This window comes from Delphinapterus leucas, chromosome 16 (assembly GCF_059928025.1).
Source record: "Delphinapterus leucas isolate spDelLeu-1000000601 "Yukka" chromosome 16, BTC_Dleu_Yukka2, whole genome shotgun sequence".
NCBI lineage: Eukaryota > Metazoa > Chordata > Mammalia > Artiodactyla > Monodontidae > Delphinapterus > Delphinapterus leucas.
The window spans coordinates 9,531,319-9,549,829 of record NC_143144.1 but is presented as its reverse complement, the minus strand read 5'-3'; the positions used below and the strand labels follow the sequence as shown (position 1 = coordinate 9,549,829).

At 35.3% G+C, this 18,511-nt stretch overlaps 1 protein-coding gene across 16 annotated transcripts in view; it reads left to right on the top strand.

The window, feature by feature from the left end:
• LYST (lysosomal trafficking regulator) overlaps nt 1-18,511 on the top strand; it is a 191,536-nt gene that overhangs the window by 114,274 nt on the left and 58,751 nt on the right. For 13 of the 16 annotated variants that reach the window (XR_016388032.1, XR_016388033.1, XM_089897446.1 and 10 more), the window contains 9 exons: nt 3,470-3,661; nt 5,366-5,541; nt 7,273-7,479; nt 13,725-13,901; nt 14,469-14,545; nt 14,687-14,875; nt 16,738-16,883; nt 16,971-17,070; nt 18,223-18,284. Coding sequence is in view for 14 of the 16 variants with exons in the window: in XM_089897446.1 (XP_089753572.1) it covers nt 3,470-3,661; nt 5,366-5,541; nt 7,273-7,479; nt 13,725-13,901; nt 14,469-14,545; nt 14,687-14,875; nt 16,738-16,883; nt 16,971-17,070; nt 18,223-18,284 (1,326 nt within the window). In the remaining 2 variants the exon portion in view is untranslated. Of the gene's footprint in view, nt 1-2,621; nt 2,784-3,469; nt 3,662-5,365; nt 5,542-7,272; nt 7,480-13,724; nt 13,902-14,468; nt 14,546-14,686; nt 14,876-16,737; nt 16,884-16,970; nt 17,071-18,222; nt 18,285-18,511 lie in introns of all 16 variants that reach the window. The other 3 variants (XM_022553139.3, XM_089897443.1, XM_089897455.1) reach the window with 2 other exon arrangements.

Sequence of the window (18,511 nt, the reverse complement as noted above, 5' to 3'; positions counted from 1 at the left end):
AGTTCCCTGGTTTAGTTTATGATCAGCTTGTCCCTGGGCTAACACAGCGGCCCTTTTGCTATTTTCTGTTTGGCCTGTGATTTCTCTAACAGTCTGTCATCTCTCTCTTTTGTGTACTAGCGCTTTTATCACCCTAAGCCTAAGAGCCCCGCAGAGCTCCACGTTTGTATTATTTATTTTTTCTTTGTGTGAGTCATTTTAAAGTGGATAATAGACTTTTAGTCCTTTCTCTAAACCATTCTCCTTTTTGTTCCTGACTCCTCTAGCCTCTTCTACTGGGGCTTATATTTTTCACACTATCTAAGTAAATGCAGTTACCGTAAGGCCACATGAGGCTTATAGAATCCTAAAAATTTTGAACTTGATAAAAGACCTTGAAAGTCATCCAGTCCAGCTTCCTCATGTTGCAGATCCACCGAGGCCTAGACTTAGAGACTGCTGGAGCGAGGCCCCTGCACCCATCTCTTTGTGTCCTACCCAACGCCCACTCCTTCTAGGTCTGTTGTATCTTTATGTCTCTCTCAGGTCTCTCCCAAGAATTCTTCCTGTTTTAAATACTACCTTATTTAAATTCTGTCATTGTGAATCCAGTTTATAAAACTCCACTTTATATGTGTTAAACTGTTGCTTTGTATTTCCTTCCATGTTGTTTTACACATGTATTTGGCAAAGGTTGTGTTTTGTTTGTTGAGTATTAGTCAAAAATTATTGTCAAAAGTGTGTTGGCCTTGTACACTGTCGGTGCAAAACATACACAGTGCTGAAGCTCCTCCGCTTCTGAGCAGTGTGGTTATTAAAAACTCACCTAAGTCCATTTGTTCATGATACTAAAGTGACTGAGAGGGATTTATATTTCCATCATTTAGATCATCAACTGTTCCTTCAAAGGTTTCATACAGGCTGTTCTCATTAGTGACAGATGTTTGGAGGGATGTTTTTTTCCTGGATAGACTTGTTCAGCGTTTACTGAAAACTGCTGAGACGGCTGGCGTCTCCAACCCCACAGCCGCCACCCCCTGCACCTCCCGCAGGCCTTGTAGGGACAGCTCCTCTTGTGGCCACGCACCACAGTTTTTGATGGCAGACAGGTTCACTCAGGCTGTGAATCCCAGGATATCCATGGCCTGGGACCAGCGTTTCTTCAGCAGCACTTTCGCCACATCTAGATTGTGAGTTCTCATACTCTTGGAGGCGTTAGGTAATATTTTATTGCCAGCTTAATCTTCTTACAGCCTGACTCGTGTACCATTCTGCTCAACAGCTCCGATGGTTCCCTACCACCCAGTGAACAAAGCGCCAATTCCTTAGTGTCTGTGTCTTTTTTTTTTATATACATAGATATGTATAAGAGAGAGAGAGAGAATTCTGCTTGAATAGTATCATCACTATTTAGTATCACTCAACCTTCTGTTTGTAAACTGATTTATATTTCAATATAGTATACTTTTCCATACAATATAAATATTCTTATATTTAATGAATGCCTAATAATCTGTTAGATTTGCCATGATCTTCTTCCCAACCTTCTTCCCTAACCATTATCAATAAACAAAGGTATTTTTTTTACTTGTTTGTTTTTGCTATTATAACAGGATAGCAATGTACATTCTTACATATATATTTTTTCCCTTGTCTGCTTATCAATATAAAAACTTTACACATCACCTTAATACACAAAGGAAGAAGTAAGTGTTAGGGTATTATTTAAAGAGCTACACATACATTTAAACTGTATGTGTGTGTGTGTATATATATATATGTATATCGTGTTATTGATATAATTCACCTACCAATGAATTTCCTTTATATTTCAACCATTAATAACAATACCAACTATTAACTTTTAATTCTTTGTATGAGACAGGCATTGTGTTTCACGTACATTATTTTATTTAATCCACAGAACAAACCTCTTTATCCATTCATTCAGCCATCAGATATTTATTGAGCATCAGCCATGTATCAGTTATGATTTCATCTGGTCTCATGGAACTTATGTTTTACTGGAGAAAATGGTCAATAAGCCTGTAAACAAATATACTTAGTGTAGTGTCAGATAGTGACAAGTATCTGCCTGTGAGATAGGCTCTATTTTACTTTCTAATCCACATCTTCCATATTAGGAACCTGAGGCTTAGAAAGCAGAGTATGTGAGGCCACACCAGCTCAATGCAGCTTCACAGCCTGACTGCTGGGATACCCTCCCCCTTTTTCAAGTACATAGAACTGAAGAAGACTTAACATGCCCTTATTTGGTGTATTGCTGCATCTCTGAATTGTGATTGTCAGCTGCTTATACAGCATGAAAGCTGTCAGAGATGTAGACGTTTGGAAGAATCTGCTTAAGCTAAGGACATCATCTGATAATATTATTCTTGAATGTATCCCAGATATGAATTTTTCTTCTTTTTATTTGCTTCATTTTTGTCTCAAAGGTGACTCCACCTACCAAAATGTATTAACTGATAAAAAATACTGATTACCTAAAATACTGGACAATCTAAAATGCTATTAAAATATTTACATATTTTGCAGGACGAGTCATTAAAACCTATTGTAAGTAATGTGTATAGAGGCTATTTGTGGACTTTGATATATATGCTTTCATAATTTAAAAAAAGGTTCAATTCCAACGAAGGATTTCATTATTCCTCACCTACCAAGACGTCATTTTTGTTCCTGTGGTCAACTTCCGATGCCCTTCTCCTTCAGTCCATTAAATCAAGACTCAGTCCCCTCCTTTTCTCCTGGATCCGCTCCCTGTGTGGTGCCTTTCAGAGCAGGTGCAGTAACGATGCAGGAACCCCATTCCTGCCTCTTTAACCTGAGGAAACATTTCTCGGGAAATGCTTTTGAGGATTGAATCCCACGTGATGCATATGTTCCAAATCACCTTAGTATCTGGGCTCTTTCTTCACTTTATTTGGCTGATTTCTACTATGTCACTATATACACTTTTCAAAACTAATTTATAAAATTCAGCAATGTTAATTACCCAGAAATAGTAATGTTCATGCTAAAATGTGATGTGCTTTAAAAATCTGTTGATTATTTTGGAATACAAGGAAGTGAAACAGTATTTGAAAATATTTTGTCAAAGCATTCTGAACTGTATGTGTGTATATATATATATATATATATATATATATATATATACACGCACACACACACCCTTCTAACAGTTTGAGTTTTTCAGAGGACTAAAATTTTGCCAAATGATATCCACCCTACTAAGCCAAGTCACAAGCTTCAACATCCTTGTTTAGGACTTTGACATCAGAGGTACTGTTGCACTTCTTCAAAGAGGGAAAACATACGTTCTCTTAATCACTCTCTTTCCTTTGTATAAATTACCTTTGAATTAAATAAGGTTCTTTTCATGGTCTGATAATCAAAAAGTTACAGCAGAAATAGCTTCTTTGGTCCTTGTTAACTCTGGCATTTGACGTTTTCATTCATATACTTGAAGGTCCTCGAAAATTTCCCCTTGCTCAAACTGACTCTCTTCTGATGAAAATGCGTTCAGTAGCAAGTGATGAACTTCATATGATGATGCAACGGAGAATGAGCCAGGAGAATCCTGCCCAGGCAACCGAAACAGAGCTTGCACAGAGACTGCAGCGGCTCACCATTTTAGCAGTTAACAGGATTATTTATCAAGGTAGGACTAGAGAATAAATATGTTCTTACTCAGATATTGAACTAAAAGGAAAATAATTTAAGAGAGAACTGACTAGGTTTCAAATTTTTTAACAGCATTATACTTTCATTGTTAGCATCCACACTAGTAAAAGAATCTCTCATTTGGAACTAATAGCCTTGAATAAAATTCCACTTTTTAATATGTTAAATGCTGGCCTAGACTGACCATTGAAGTTTAAAATAGTACAGCACCTCCAATATATTTTTTTAAACTTTTCTTTGAGATAATCATAGGTTCACATGCAGTTATTAGGAAATATTACAGAGACCCTGTGTACCCTTTACCCAGTTTCCCCTGATGGATCTTGCAAAACTATAGTCCAGTATCAGTACCAGGATATTGACATCGATACAGTCAAGAAAAAGAACATTTCCATCACCACGAGAATCTATATGTTGCCTTTTAGCACCACACCCATCTTTCTACCACCCCCATCCCTTCCTCAGTCCCTGGCAACTATCAATCTGTTCTCCATTTCTATATTCTCATCATTTCAAGCATGCTAAATAAATGGAATCACACAGTACGCAGCCTTGTGTAGGACTGGCTTTTTTCACTCAGCATAATTCTCTGTAGAGTCATCCTAGTTGTTGCATGTATCAATAGTTTGTTCCCTTTTTGGTTTTGGTGAGGAGTAGTCCATAGCATAGATGTCACAGTTTAGTCATTTACCTGTAGAAAATTGATCTGGGTGTTTTTCAGTTTGGGGTTATTACAAATAAAGCTAGCTGCTATAAACATTTACGTAAAAGTTTTTGTGTGAACGTGGGGCTTTCCTTTTCTGGGATAAAAGTCCAAGAGTGCAGTTTCTAGGTTGTACGGTCGATGTGTGTTTTGTTCTTGTTAAGAAACTGCCAGACTTTTCTGGAGTGGCAGTATAACTTTATATCCCTACCAGCAATGTGTGAGTGGTCCAGTTCTCTTCACGTCTTTACCAGCATCAGGAGTTTCACTGTTTTTAATTTCAGCCATTCTGATAGGTAATATAGGGGGATAGCCTTGTGGTTTTAATGTGCGTTTCTACAGGGGCTAAATGATTTATATATTTATGTATAAACTTTAATACCTATAGAAACCACTGAAAAGCTATGCAAAGAAATATACTCAAAAACACTGTAGATAAGTCAAAATTCTAAAAAACGTTCAAGTGACACGCGAGGTTTTTGTTTTTTTTTTTTAACTTTTCTAATTTATGTTTGGGGCAACCAGCCTCCAGGGTAAACTGTGAAATTGAACCATTTTTATCACATGCATGGCATTTGATGGGATAGCATGTCCAGTGAAACAGGTCTGCACATCTGTCTAATGTAAATATCACATAGTCTTTATGTTTAATTTGTACAAAAACCTTTATGACTTTTATAATTTTTCAGTTTAATTCATCTTCATTAGTAAAATAAATCTTTAATTTAGAACTGCGTGACTTATGTATGTTTAAATTTCTACATTGTTTTAGGTGAATTCATTTTCTCTAGTATTTTGTATTTTCTACATCTAATGCACCTACTACACATTTATATTGTGACAACAGAATCAGAAATTACATAGAATATTTTTGCCAGCATCATTATCATTTGTTATGGCTAGTGATTTGACTAATTCAAATTTGACTAACTTTTTGACTTGATTTGACTAATTTTTTATTCGTCTTTTAATTCAAAGAGTTTAATCCAGACATTATTGACATTTTGAGTACTCCAGAAAATGCACCTCAAAGCAAGACCTCAGTTTCCCAGGCTGAAATTTCTGAAGAAAGTATTTATCATGAACAGCCTGCTTTCAATCCATTTCAGAAAGAAATGTTCACATATCTGGTAGAAGGCTTCAAAGTATCTACTGTAAGTAAATTAATTACATGGGAAATGTTCATTCAGAGAAAAGGATCAGGGGTTTTATGTGTCTGTATTATATGTTTTCAAAATCATATTCCTACACTTTCACAGCATTTTCTGAAACTCAGACAACTTGAATGTTAATAACAGAGTAAAATGTATTGCTAATTTACCCTTTCGAAAAGGACTCACTTCATGCAGCATTGTCTTTAAGTCTGTAACCCAACAACCATTTTCTAATGTTGTAATTTTGTAAATAAGATCAGCATCAGAAAAGAGTAGGAATTTGATGATTACTATGAGGTTTAAACTAATAACCTGTTTTTAACGGACTTTATTTATAGCTACCTACTCTAGAATTATTATTATTATGAATAATTATGAAGTGTAGATGTTGCCTTAAGCATATCCAACACCTTCAAAGTGACACAGAGAATACTGACAAGCGTCAGGCTCCATTTATCATCAGCTCACTTAGGGTTCTGTGGGCCACTTACAATTGACCATAGGGAACAAATTGGTCAGTACACTCCGTAGATACCAAAGACTAATCTAATTCTAGCAGAACTCATAAATCACGATTCTGCCAATCTCTTAAATCTAAACTAGATTTTGTTGTCTGCCGGTTCCACTTAGAACTGAATCATTCACACAGAGCCCTTAGGACTAGGAGTAATTGGAGAGCCATTTCCCAAACTCAGAATAAACTCTAAAATGTACCGATTCCAGTTTGCAGGATGCAGGATGCAGGATATTTGATCAGGATTGGGTTAGCCTTAGTGGGACCACAATCGAAACAACTTATTTGGTTATTTGTTAGGGGATATTGATGGTCAATTTACATGCAGTTCTTAATTTGTGACAGTTATACTCAATGTTTTAGTACTAATTCAAGTCTTTATTATGAATCCTTTCTCTTTTATATTGCAAAATCAATGTAGGCTTATCTACCACTATTCTTTGATGGTTCTTTTATTTTTCCTTTTAAAATTTCCAAGCCCTAGGTAATTTTTTTAAGCGGCTTAGGACTTTAACTTCTTTGTCTCTCCTTTTTAAAATTGTGGTAAAATATACATAACATAAATTTTGCTATTTAAGTGTACATATCAGTGACCTTAAATCCATTCACACTGTTGTGCATCCATTACCACTATCCATCCCCAGAACTTTTTCCATTATCCCAAACTGAAACTCTGTACCCATGAAATAGTAACTCCCCATTAGCCCCTCCCCCAGCCCCGATAAACCACTACTCTGCTTTGTCTCTATGACTTTGACTTTCTAGATACGTTGACTTTGACTTTCTAGATACCTCATATAAGTTATCATACAATATTTAATATAATATTTGTCTTTTTTTGTATGTGGCTTATTTCATGATTCATTTTAGTAAAATGTTTTTAAGTTCATTCATACTGAAGCATGTATCAGAACTTCCTTTTTAAGGCTGAACAGTATTCCATTCTGTGTATATACCACATTTTGTTTATCCATTCATCCATCAGTGGGTATTTGGATTGTTTCTACCTTTTGGCTATTTTGAACAATGCTGCTGTAAACATTGGTGTACATCCATCTCTTTTAAACCCCATTTGTATGGATGTATATGTCTTTCTAATTTCAACTGTTTAAAAAATTCTGGAGTAAAACATGTTCTGTGATTTTTAGGACTGTGTTGAGGTTAGGATATTATTGCTTAAGAAGTTTGATCCTAATTCATTTCTGTTTTAATTTAAGAGTTCAAGTAAAGCCAGTGGTTCCAGACAGCAGTGGGCTAAAATCTTATGGTCTTGTAAGGAAACATTCCGAATGCAGCTTGGGAGACTGCTCGTGCATATTTTGTCACCAGCCCACCCTTCACAAGAGAGAAAGCAAATTTTTGAAATAGTTCGTGAACCAAATCATCAGGAAATACTACGAGACTGTCTTAGCCCATCCCTGCAAGTAAGTACCCCCGTACTTCATAAGTAAAAACTATTGGTCAAATATAAAACTGTACAAAACAAGATCTGAAATTAAACTGTATTTTCATGCCAAACACCATAAATTAGTTTTCTTACCAAATAAATATTTTCTGAGGTCTTTCTTCAGATGCTCTTTACCAGAGTCAATTTGACCTCTCTGTTTATTCCCCATTTCCTTTTCCAGGGTTTAAGAAGTTCTGTGTCTGAGTTCTTATAAGACCCTTTGTAGTTTGTTACTAAATCTTGAAGTGTTTTCTTTAAGAGCTGTTTGGAGACTTTTTTAAGCATTATATTATCCATGAAACATCTATAGTGAATAGCTCGAACAACAGTACATATAACATATTTCAAAAATATAGTAAGTTAAAACAAAATATATTTGTTGATCATCTGGAATGATAAACTCAAAATACTTAAAGAATTTTAAAGTCTATAAATTCTATCACTTAACTAGTAATAGATGGAGAATTTAAATGGTACAGCCATTCTAGACAGCTGTTCAGCAGTTTCTTATAAAATTAAGCATACCCTTAACCTGTGACCCTAAAATTCCATTTTTAGGTATTTACCTAAGAGAAATTAAAACATATGTCCATAAAAAGACTAGTAGAAGAATATCCATGGCAGCCTTTTTACTAATAGCCAAAAACCGGAAATAACCCAAGTGTCTGTCAGTGGGAGAATGTGTAACTAAGTTGTGATATATTTATACAATAGACTACTATACAAGCAATAAAAAGGAACAGACTACTGATACACCCACCAGTGTGGTTGAAGCTCAAAATCATTGTGTCGGTGAAAGGGACAGCCAAGCACAAAGGAGTAGACATTCTGTGATTCTATTCATATGAAGCCCAAGAACAGGCAAAATTAAGATATGGTCATAGAATCAAGCAGTAGTTGTCTCTGTAAGGAGAGGGGCAGTGAGAAGGGGAGTTGATTGGAAAGGGGCACAAGGAAAGTGCCTGGGGTGATAAAAATGTGCTGTATCTTAGTTTGGGTAGTGGTTACATGGGCGTACACAGTTGTCAGAACTCGTAGAAATGAACATTTAATGTCTATATGCTTTATTGAATGTAAATTATACCCCTATAAATAAAGTATTAGATGATATTTAAGAAAGGACAGGTATCCCTTTTATATCCCTGGGAAACTCAGATTTATCATACTAAGAACCAAAAGGTTAGAGATTTGAAGTGATACTTTTAGGTGCTCTTTCCGGTATTGAGACTCTCTCAGGTGCACTAAGGGCATTGTCTTCCCTTCCCAAGGCAGAAGCGTGCCTAGCCCATAGTTTCCTTCTGTGGAGAATTCAAAGAGATGTTCTTTCATTGTTTTATACTTAGCAAAGCTGCCGTTGCTCTGAATCCAGCCCTGATGTTCCCAGTCCTCTCCTACCAGCCTCCCATCTCTACTGCTCCATTTCTGTTGGTGGTATCCTGACTGCTTTCGGCTTGAAACGTTGGAACTACAGTTGACTTTCTTCTCTCTTGAATCCATTTTATTACCAAGGCCAGTTATTTGTCTAGTCCTGCCTTTCTCGATAGTCTGCCCACCCATCCTAGTTTACACTTTCACCCCTTATGCTTGAATCACTAGAATAACCTCCTCTCCACCTCAAGACCAAAGAACTCTATCTGATAGTTTTTTTAAGGTTTATTATGGCAACATTCAAACATACCTAAAAGTTGGGAGAAATCAGAAAAAGAACCCCACATGACATTACGCAGCTTTAATTTTTCTTTGTAGTATTTTGAAACAAATGTCAGATATCAAATCATTTTACCTGTAAATACTTCAGTATGTATCTCAGACTGATAGGACTTTGTTTTAACTTATCACTCCCTGTGATTGTAACAATAATTCCTTATCATCATCTAATACCCAGTGTTTAAATTTTCCCAATTTTCTTATATTTTTTTAAATAGTTCTCTTGATTCTGGACCCAAACAAGGCCCTTACACTGCGTTTGTTTGATGTGTGCTACATCTTTTTAATTCTGGCAGTTATCCTCCCCAACCTTTTTTTTTTTTTTAATGTCGTGTATTTGTTCGTGACACTGGGTCATTTGTTCTGTAGAATTTCCCACATTCTGGATTTGGCTGATTGCATCCTGTGGCTCTAGATCTAGAGGCTTGACTAGATTCCAGTTCTTGATTTCATATTTGCCTTTGTGCTTGGTTTTTTAAAAGAATACTTCAGGAGTGCTTTGCGTGTTCCATTACATCATGGCAGGAGACAGAGAATGTCTGGTTGCTCTGCTCTTTGAGATGGTAGCAGCCTGATTCATCCGTTGTGAAGTTCATCCTCAATCTTATTTATTTATTCATTTATTCATTCATTCATTCATTGGCTGTGTTGGGTCTTCGTTTCTGTGCGAGGGCTTTCTCTAGTTGCGGCAAGCGGGGGCCACTCTTCATCGCGGTGCGCGGGCCTCTCACTGTCGCGGCCTCTCTTGTTGCGGGGCACAGGCTCCAGACGCGCAGGCTCAGTAGTTGTGGCTCACGGGCCTAGCTGCTCCGCGGGGCATGTGGGATCTTCCCAGACCAGGACTCGAACCCGTGTCCCCTGCATTGGCAGGCAGATTCTCAACCACTGCGCCACCAGGGAAGCGCCACCAGGGAAGCCCCCATCCTCAGTCTTTAACCTAATAGTTTTAGCAGCCATACAGCTGCCAGGATCCATTTTTTGATTAGGAGCTGCAAAATAGTGATTTCTCTACATTTCTCATTCCACCAGCATCTATTAGCTCTGATTCTTCTATTGGGAAGAATATTCCCTTATCAGCTCTTTGGCTACCCTGAAATATAGTCTGTGTAGGAAAGGCAAAGTAAATGCTTGCTTCTTTCCTCTGTTTGTTTTTAGAATAATAAGTTGGTGCCCTGGCAACCTTTAATTTTTGTATTTGTTTTTATTTTTGAGGTCTTGTCATGAACTCAGGTACTTTTTAATAAATGTACTAAGTAGTTTCACACCTGTTCAGATTAACACCTCTGTAGATTCAAGTTGTTTTATCCTTTTAACATGGCCTTTTTAATTTTTAACAAGTTAATATGATTAACTTCCTTCCATTCTGGAGCAGAAGAATGTCCCAGGCTCATCTTGTACATTTCCTTCCCTGGGCCTGGAGCCAAACTCTTCCCCCAAGAAGCCCCTATTTCCTTGTAATGAGATAATAGTATTTAGAGACTCTAAAGCTAGGGACTAGGTACGTTTATTTCTATTGGGTTGTCATTTCTTCTCAGCCTTTTTAGTGAACAAAGCTAAGAATTGTGTATTTTTTTAGGAAGAAAAATAAATCATGAATTCATGATTTTCTTGGATTTTATGTTTATATTTCTTTTTATTAATGTTGATAAGCTTAATTCCTGATGACATTACCATAATTAGTTATTTGTTTTATCTATCTATAAAACATTTGCAAAATAAGATGACAACATTATCACTTATAACAAATCTACTGAATGCAGTTTAAGATTTCTTGGTGGTTCTTCTGTCCTTAGGATACCATTATGGGTGTACCACGAAAATAGTGTATCGTAAAAGCATTTAAAATAATTTTCTCTATTTGGTTATGCCACCAACTTGGAATCAAGTAACTAGTTAGGTTCTTTTTTTTTCCTTCAATTTGCTTTCTGTTTTTAGAGATTCCACTGAATATTTATTTGTTCAATTTTGTTTTTAATTACATAAAATGTCTGCCTGGTTCCAAAATCAAAATTGTGAAACATAGCACATTCAAAGAGGTTCTAGCTTTTATCTCTATATCCTTCCCTCGTTCTTTCCCTTTCCCTGTAGGTAACCATCCTTACCTACAGGTTTTTAAATTTCTTTTGGACATATAAGCAAATCTGTGACACACACACACACACACACACACACGTATGTATTATCTCCCTCACTTCTTAATACAAAGAAAGATAGTGAACCATACGCATCCTTCTCACTCTACTTTCTTCAACTAACAGTGTATCCTAGCGATCGTTCTGCAGCAGTATGGAGAGCTCTTCTCCTTTTTACAGCTTCCTACAAGCTGTGTTCCGTTTGTAATCTGCCTGATTTTTTTTTTTTTTTAAATTCTGCGTGGTTTTTAAAGCCCCACGCTTCTCTTCTACTGTTACAACTTGAGTCTGGTTAATTCTCTACTCTGTGGCTCCTCCTTTTTTCAACATAGTCCCATCTTTTCTCTTATAACCGCTTCACATCCCTGTAGTCCTACTGACAAGCTGCTTTATTCATGGTGTCCACTCAGCACACCACTCTGTCTCTCCTCCCCTTTGTCTGTCTATATGCCCGTCCTGTCCATTTAGGCACGTACCCACATCACGTGGTACCACCTTCAAAGCCTTCCTTCCTTTCTTTAGTCCACTCAGAACTCTTCCTTCTTGAAACTTCATTGAAACTTTTATTTTTACACATTTTAACATTTTATTATTTTCTTAGGATTTGTGTTTAATAGATTCGATTCCTTAAATCAGTTTTCTGAGAGCTGAAAACAAGACTCCGCGTGTGTGTGTCTCCAATAACACCTTTTCTAGTCCCAGGAACTGCAGCCAATAAATGATTGATCAGATTATGTTAAAATGAGCTATTAGAAACAACTTCAGTGTCTAGAAAAATCATGTGTTTCTTTGGATATTCAGAATGAATAAAAACATTTCTGCTAGTTTTTCAAGATGATTTTTAAATGTCACTGAATACTAAACTGAAATTTTTTAGAGTTCTATCAAGAACATTGCCTTTCAGACACACATATGAAAGTATTCTAGTCATTTACCATTTCTCTTTATTTGCCAACTCTTCAGGCCTTTTACTTGCAGAGCATCTGTTCATTTTTCTCTTTTGGTCAGGTAGCAGCTGTCTCCTGACTAATTTAAAATGTTGCATTAAAATGAGCTTTGCTATTTTCATCATTGCATATGTTCATCTTATGCTTTTGCGAAATGACATGATGTGATTCAGCGTGTTAATTTAAATATCACCCAAAATGTAATAGTTTCCAAATCCATTTGTTGACTATTCACAGTTTAAAATATCATAAAGCCAAATGCAGTGATATTTGTATCAATGTAAATTTTTTAAAAAGTAAAATTATGCATGTTTCACTTGTTGGCAAAATTAATGTCTAAATATACATAGTGTACACATAACCATCAGGTGTAATATCTGTGGCATGAAAGGGCCACTTAAAAAATCATGAATCAAAGTTTGGTTTAGGTTTACACTTGGAAGGACCATTGTCATTACCTTAAGTAACACTCTAATTTTCTTTTTAGGGTCTGTTCATAGAAGATTGGCCTAAACCAACCCTTCTCTAGACATGCACAGAACTGAGTGATGACGTATTATTGGTTTAGAGTTTTTCACCTTTTGTTCTCCCTAGGGAATAGTGAATGCTTACAAACAGATCCAAAGATACATTTTTGTTCTGGAATTTTCTCCAATGTTTATTCTCCCAGGCAGAAATTAAAGGAGAAAGAATAATCATGCATAATCCTCTTACCTTAAGGTTTAAAGGAAAGTTTTCCTTCCAGTTCAGTTCTATGAGAAGAACTAAGAATTATCTTTCTTTATCCCAGGCTTATTTTCTGTATTCCTTTAGCAAATCCTCTCCAAAATTCTTTCCCCAAAAGGTTGTGTGCTTGCTTTTTTCCTTCTTTCCTTCTTTTCCTTCCTTCCTCTTTTCTTCCTCCCTCCCTCCCTCTCCTTCCTTCCTTCCTTCCTTCTTTCCTTCTTTTCTTCCTTTCTTTTCCTCTCTTTCTCTTTTTCTTTACCTTTTACAATGAAAATTTTCAAACATACTAAGAAAAATGGAGACTAGTGAATACTGTATGAATACCATATGACCATCACATAGAGCTAACAATTGTTAATAATTTTTATCATATTAACATCATTTCTTTTTTCTGAAGTATTTTAAAGTAAATTATAGTAATCGTGACATTTTTCAAAAGACATTTTTTATGTAACCGTAACAACATTGTTATACCTAACAAAATTAGCATGTACCGTAATGTCATCGTATACCCAACACATAATCGTTTGACAATTTCTTCAGTTGTTTCCAAATTGTCTTTTTTAGCTGATTTATTTAAACCAGATCCAACCAGATAAATCTAGCAATGTAATTTAATTTACTGTTAAATAATTTAAATGTAAGAAATAAAAATTCTTTATGACTTTAAAAAAATTTTAATTAAAAAAATTGTTACTTTTTTTTTAAAGCATGGAGCCAAGTTAGTTTTGTATTTGTCAGAGTTGATACATAATCACGAAGATGAATTGACTGAAGAAGAACTAGACACAGCAGAGCTGCTTATGAATGCTTTAAAGTTATGTGGTCATAAGTGCATCCCCCCCAGTGCATCGACAAAATCAGACCTTATTAAAGTGATTAAAGAGGTGAGTCAGTGAAAGCATAAGAAACAATTTTCTTAGGATATCTGATTGAATGTAACTGAAGAATGAAAGGTGTTTTTTTTGTTATAGAGTACCATTGATAATGAATTTGATTTTTTTTTTTTTACTTTATATTGCTTTTTTACTATGAGAGAACATATAGGCCTGTTTTAAGGAGCATTTTATTCTCTGTGGTCTTGCTTATCCATTGTCACTAGCTTTCAGGGAAGGAAAGATTTTAATAGTGACAAGTGAGTTGAATCATCAACCTTAAGTTCTGGGTTCTTTAATGAAAATGCAAAATAAGGAAGCAAGCAACTATGCACACCCATCGGGTTTGGCAACCCTAGTTAACCATTCCACCCTAATTTCTGTGACCCAAATTGTGTGGAAACAAAGGGGAGTTATAGCATTATTTAAGTGGTTAATGTATTTTAATATTTTGGTCTCGTGGGGACAATATTTTTTCTTTTGTTAACTTTGTTTTAAATTTAGTTTGTTGAGCTCTGTGCCAGTGTTAAATGGTAAATAATAAGTTTTATATAATATATTATTATCCAAATCTTTTAGGAACAAAAGAAATATGAAACTGAAGAACATGTGAATAAAGCCAACTGGCAGAAAACAGTTAATAATAATCAGCAAAGGTAGGATTTTATGTGTTCTAAAAGCTGTGTCTTTTAGGAACCCATTAGATTTCACATATACTTTTAGTTTTAAAGTATCATGTTTTGATATACATTTAATGTTCCACATATACTTAACTTATGGGCATCTTGTTTGTTTAGTCTCTTTCAGCGTCTTGATTCAAAATCAAAGGATATATCTAAAATAGCTGCGGATATCACCCAGGCAGTGTCTCTTTCCCAAGGAATTGAGAGAAAAAAGGTGATCCAGCACATCAGAGGAATGTATAAAGTGGATCTGAGTGCCAGCAGACACTGGCAGGAGCTTATTCAACAACTGACGCATGATAGGTAGGCGTGAATTTTTATATATTGATGTTATTTTCACTCCAGAGTAAAGATTCGTAACATTATCGCATTAGTTTAAATATTTTTTGTTTACTCATTTGTGATTTATTTCATCTTGAAGAATAATCCTATGAGAATATTTTTTTTTAATTTTTAGGGAGAGAAAAAATAATGAGAGGGAGAGGCATTAGCTCTTCCAGAGAGAAAAATCTATATATTGGCTTTCATTTTAAAATATGATCTTTGCAAAAGAATAGAGAAATCACTGAAACAGGATAGTTGGGAAATAGACCTTTTTCTAGTTAAGATTTTAATAACACAGTTAAAAAGATGCATCACAAATAAGGAAAAGAGGGAAATTAAAGTATTATTCTCTGAATTTGATTAAAGTAAATGATTGGTATTATGACTTTGAGGCACTAAACATTATACACTAATCATTATGCACTAAAGCAAATTCCAGGTGAACAAATGAACGAAACTCAAAAAGTTTACAAAGTAGAAGAAAATAGGATATTTATCAATGGTGATGGACAGATAACTTTCTTAAGATCAAACACAATTGAAGAAAGTACAAAGAAGAAATTAATGGCTTTGACCTTTCATATTTTCCAGTGTATTTAACAAGCATAACCACAACAAAACATCAAAGTTTATTTTCAGCAAGTATTTCACAGTTAACATTTTTATGGTTTTAAAAATGCATAAAGATTTGAAAATAAAATATCAAGATCCCAAAAGTTTGAATAAGCAAAAGACATGAATATACTCTTCACATAAGACAAATAGAATTAATAAACAGATGGGAAAATATTGACTATTGCTAGAAGCTGATTTAAAACCTTTAGATACCGTATTTTACCTTTTATGGTACAAAAAAAAATTATTTTTAGGTGCTAATCTCCACAGCAGGAAGAAATGTATCTTAGCCCTTGGTCAGAGGTTTGGTGGCATTGTACACTTTGACATGTGTCAGGAACCCTACAAACGTTTTATTTCTAGTTCCAGTTACCCTGTTTTAGTGATTCTGTCCTAAGGAAAATATTCAAAACATGGAAAAGCAATAAGCATAAAGGTTTTCATCTCTGCATTATTTATGTTAGTGAATGAATTGGAAACAACTTAAATATATAATAATAGTAATAGAGTTAAATACGTTATTATGCATCTACTCAATATAACGTTAGCCACTTAAAATGGTAATAATAAAGACTATACTGTGTTCAGTGAAAGAAGGCGGGATATAGAACGGTGTATACATAATCATTTTAACTGCAATTTTAAAAACTGAAAGAAAGTAATCACTACCAGTATTTTGGTATGTTTGGTGTAGTGGGATTAAGGGTAATTTTTTTTCTCTTATCTATTTCTAAAAATGTATTTAATATGGTTCTGTTTCCTTTCCTTTAAAATATTAATTTACTTTAAAACATTTTAAGAAATGTGATTACTACAAAAGTGAACTCATTTTATTTGTTTTATTAGATAATAGGCAAAATGGGAAATGAAAATTAATTTGGAAAATTGATTTTTTTCTTTAGTTAACCATACTAAGTCTAATATATGGCTAAAGCATACATAGTAGTCATGCTATATCTTTTTAAAAATTTAATAGATACAAGAAATTGGTAGCAGAGCTTGCCTTGAGGCAGGGTCAGTGGGACTCCGGAGCAGAGGATACTTTTTTTTTTTAATGTTATTCTTTTGTACAATGTGTATGCATATCCTAGTCTAATTATATAACTGGTTGGGATTTTTCAATTGAATAGATACATTTTGATTTATTTATTCAAGTTCTATAATGATTTTTTTTAAACTACAAATACTTCAGGTTGCCACTTAAAATCTTTTCTTTTCACTTGCAGAGCAGTCTGGTATGACCCCATCTACTATCCAACTTCATGGCAGTTGGATCCAACAGAAGGGCCAAATCGAGAGAGAAGGCGCTTACAGAGATGTTACTTAACTATTCCAAATAAGTATCTCCTTAGGGATAGACAAAAATCAGAAGGTGATAGTGGCTTCTTGACTCAACATGTAAATATAGCAGATTAACTATGGGCATTACACAAAGATAATAATGTCCTTTTTTCCTCAGCAGATGTGGTCAAACCACCACTCTCTTACCTATTTGAAGACAAAACTCATTCTTCTTTCTCTTCTACTGTAAAGGACAAAGCTGCAAGTGAGTCTATAAGGTAAATTTGAATCCATAAGACATTTTCTCTTTTGTTGAAGGTGTTAAAGACTTTAATAGTCTATTGTTGCGCTTATGTAATATTTATTTTGGATAATGCCGTGGTTTTGGGAAAGATCCCAAACATAGCTCAAAGGGAAGACAAAGCTGAATGGCCAGAATCCAAAAAGAACAGACATTTTTGTTAGGGAGGATTCATTGGACTTCAGTCATCATGCTCTGGCCCTTGGTTGCATACATATATTTTTGTAGTTGATTTTTCCAACAACTCTGTGAAATAGATAGCGCTGCTGGTGGCATCTCAAGAGGCAATCTAGTGTATTGATTAAAGGTTCAAATCCTAGTTCCTCCTCTTACTAGCCATCTGATCTTAGCCTCTCTCTGTCTCAGTTTCCTCATCTGTTACATGAGGAAGATAAGTCATAGCACTATTCAGTGGGTCAGTATGGTAACTATTGATAGTATTATCATTATTGTTGTGGTCGAGGTTGTTATGATGCCCATCGTGTAGATAAAAAACTGCGAGACTCAAAAAAGATAAGTGACTTGACTAAAGAATAGAGGAGGGCTCCCCTGGTGGCGCAGTGGTTGAGAGTCCGCCTGCCGATGCAGGGGACGCGGGTTCGTGTCCCGGTCCGGGAGGTATCCCACATGCCGCGGAGCGGCTGGGCCCGTGAGCCATGGCCGCTGAGCCTGCGCGTCCGGAGCCTGTGCTCCGCAACGGGAGGGGCCACAACAGTGAGAGGCCCGCGTACCGCAAAAAAAAAAGAATAGAGGAACTTTTCTGACTCTGAATCCCCCCTTTTTCCTAGAATGCTAAGCTTCTTTTCTGTGTTTGAAGTATCAGAGCCATGAACCAATGTTTGCTTATTTACTGGAAAATATAAAATATTGAAATCTCTTTTAAATAACGGAATCCCTGTATTCTGCATAAGAGTGTTGGGATTATTCACCTTTTCTAAAAGTTTCTGCTCTTTTCTCCTCTATTATAATGTCAATAAATGAGATCTTTTCATGTGGATTTTAACAAGGTGTTTTATGCTTTTGAAACTCTAGTCTGCATTGCTGAAATCTTCTATGATAAAATAAAGCTTTTACTCTCTGAAATTGGTCAAAACATTTAATCATAGTAATTTTAAATATGTTTTGACAGAGTGAATCGAAGATGTATCAGCGTCGCACCATCTAGAGAGACAGCTGGTGAATTGTTGTTAGGTAAGTCACATTTTGCAGATTTTTACACATATTCACCCTGCCTATTTTATTCTTAGATAATCTGAAGCATTGTTTTGACACACTACCATTAGATGAGATGAACTTTCTATAACAAATAACCTCTTTCTTTAGGTTATTTTGCCTTAACATTGTATATAATGTATATGACTCATGAATGTGAAAAATGACAGTCTTATTCTCTGAAAAGCACATGAACAGCATTTTAA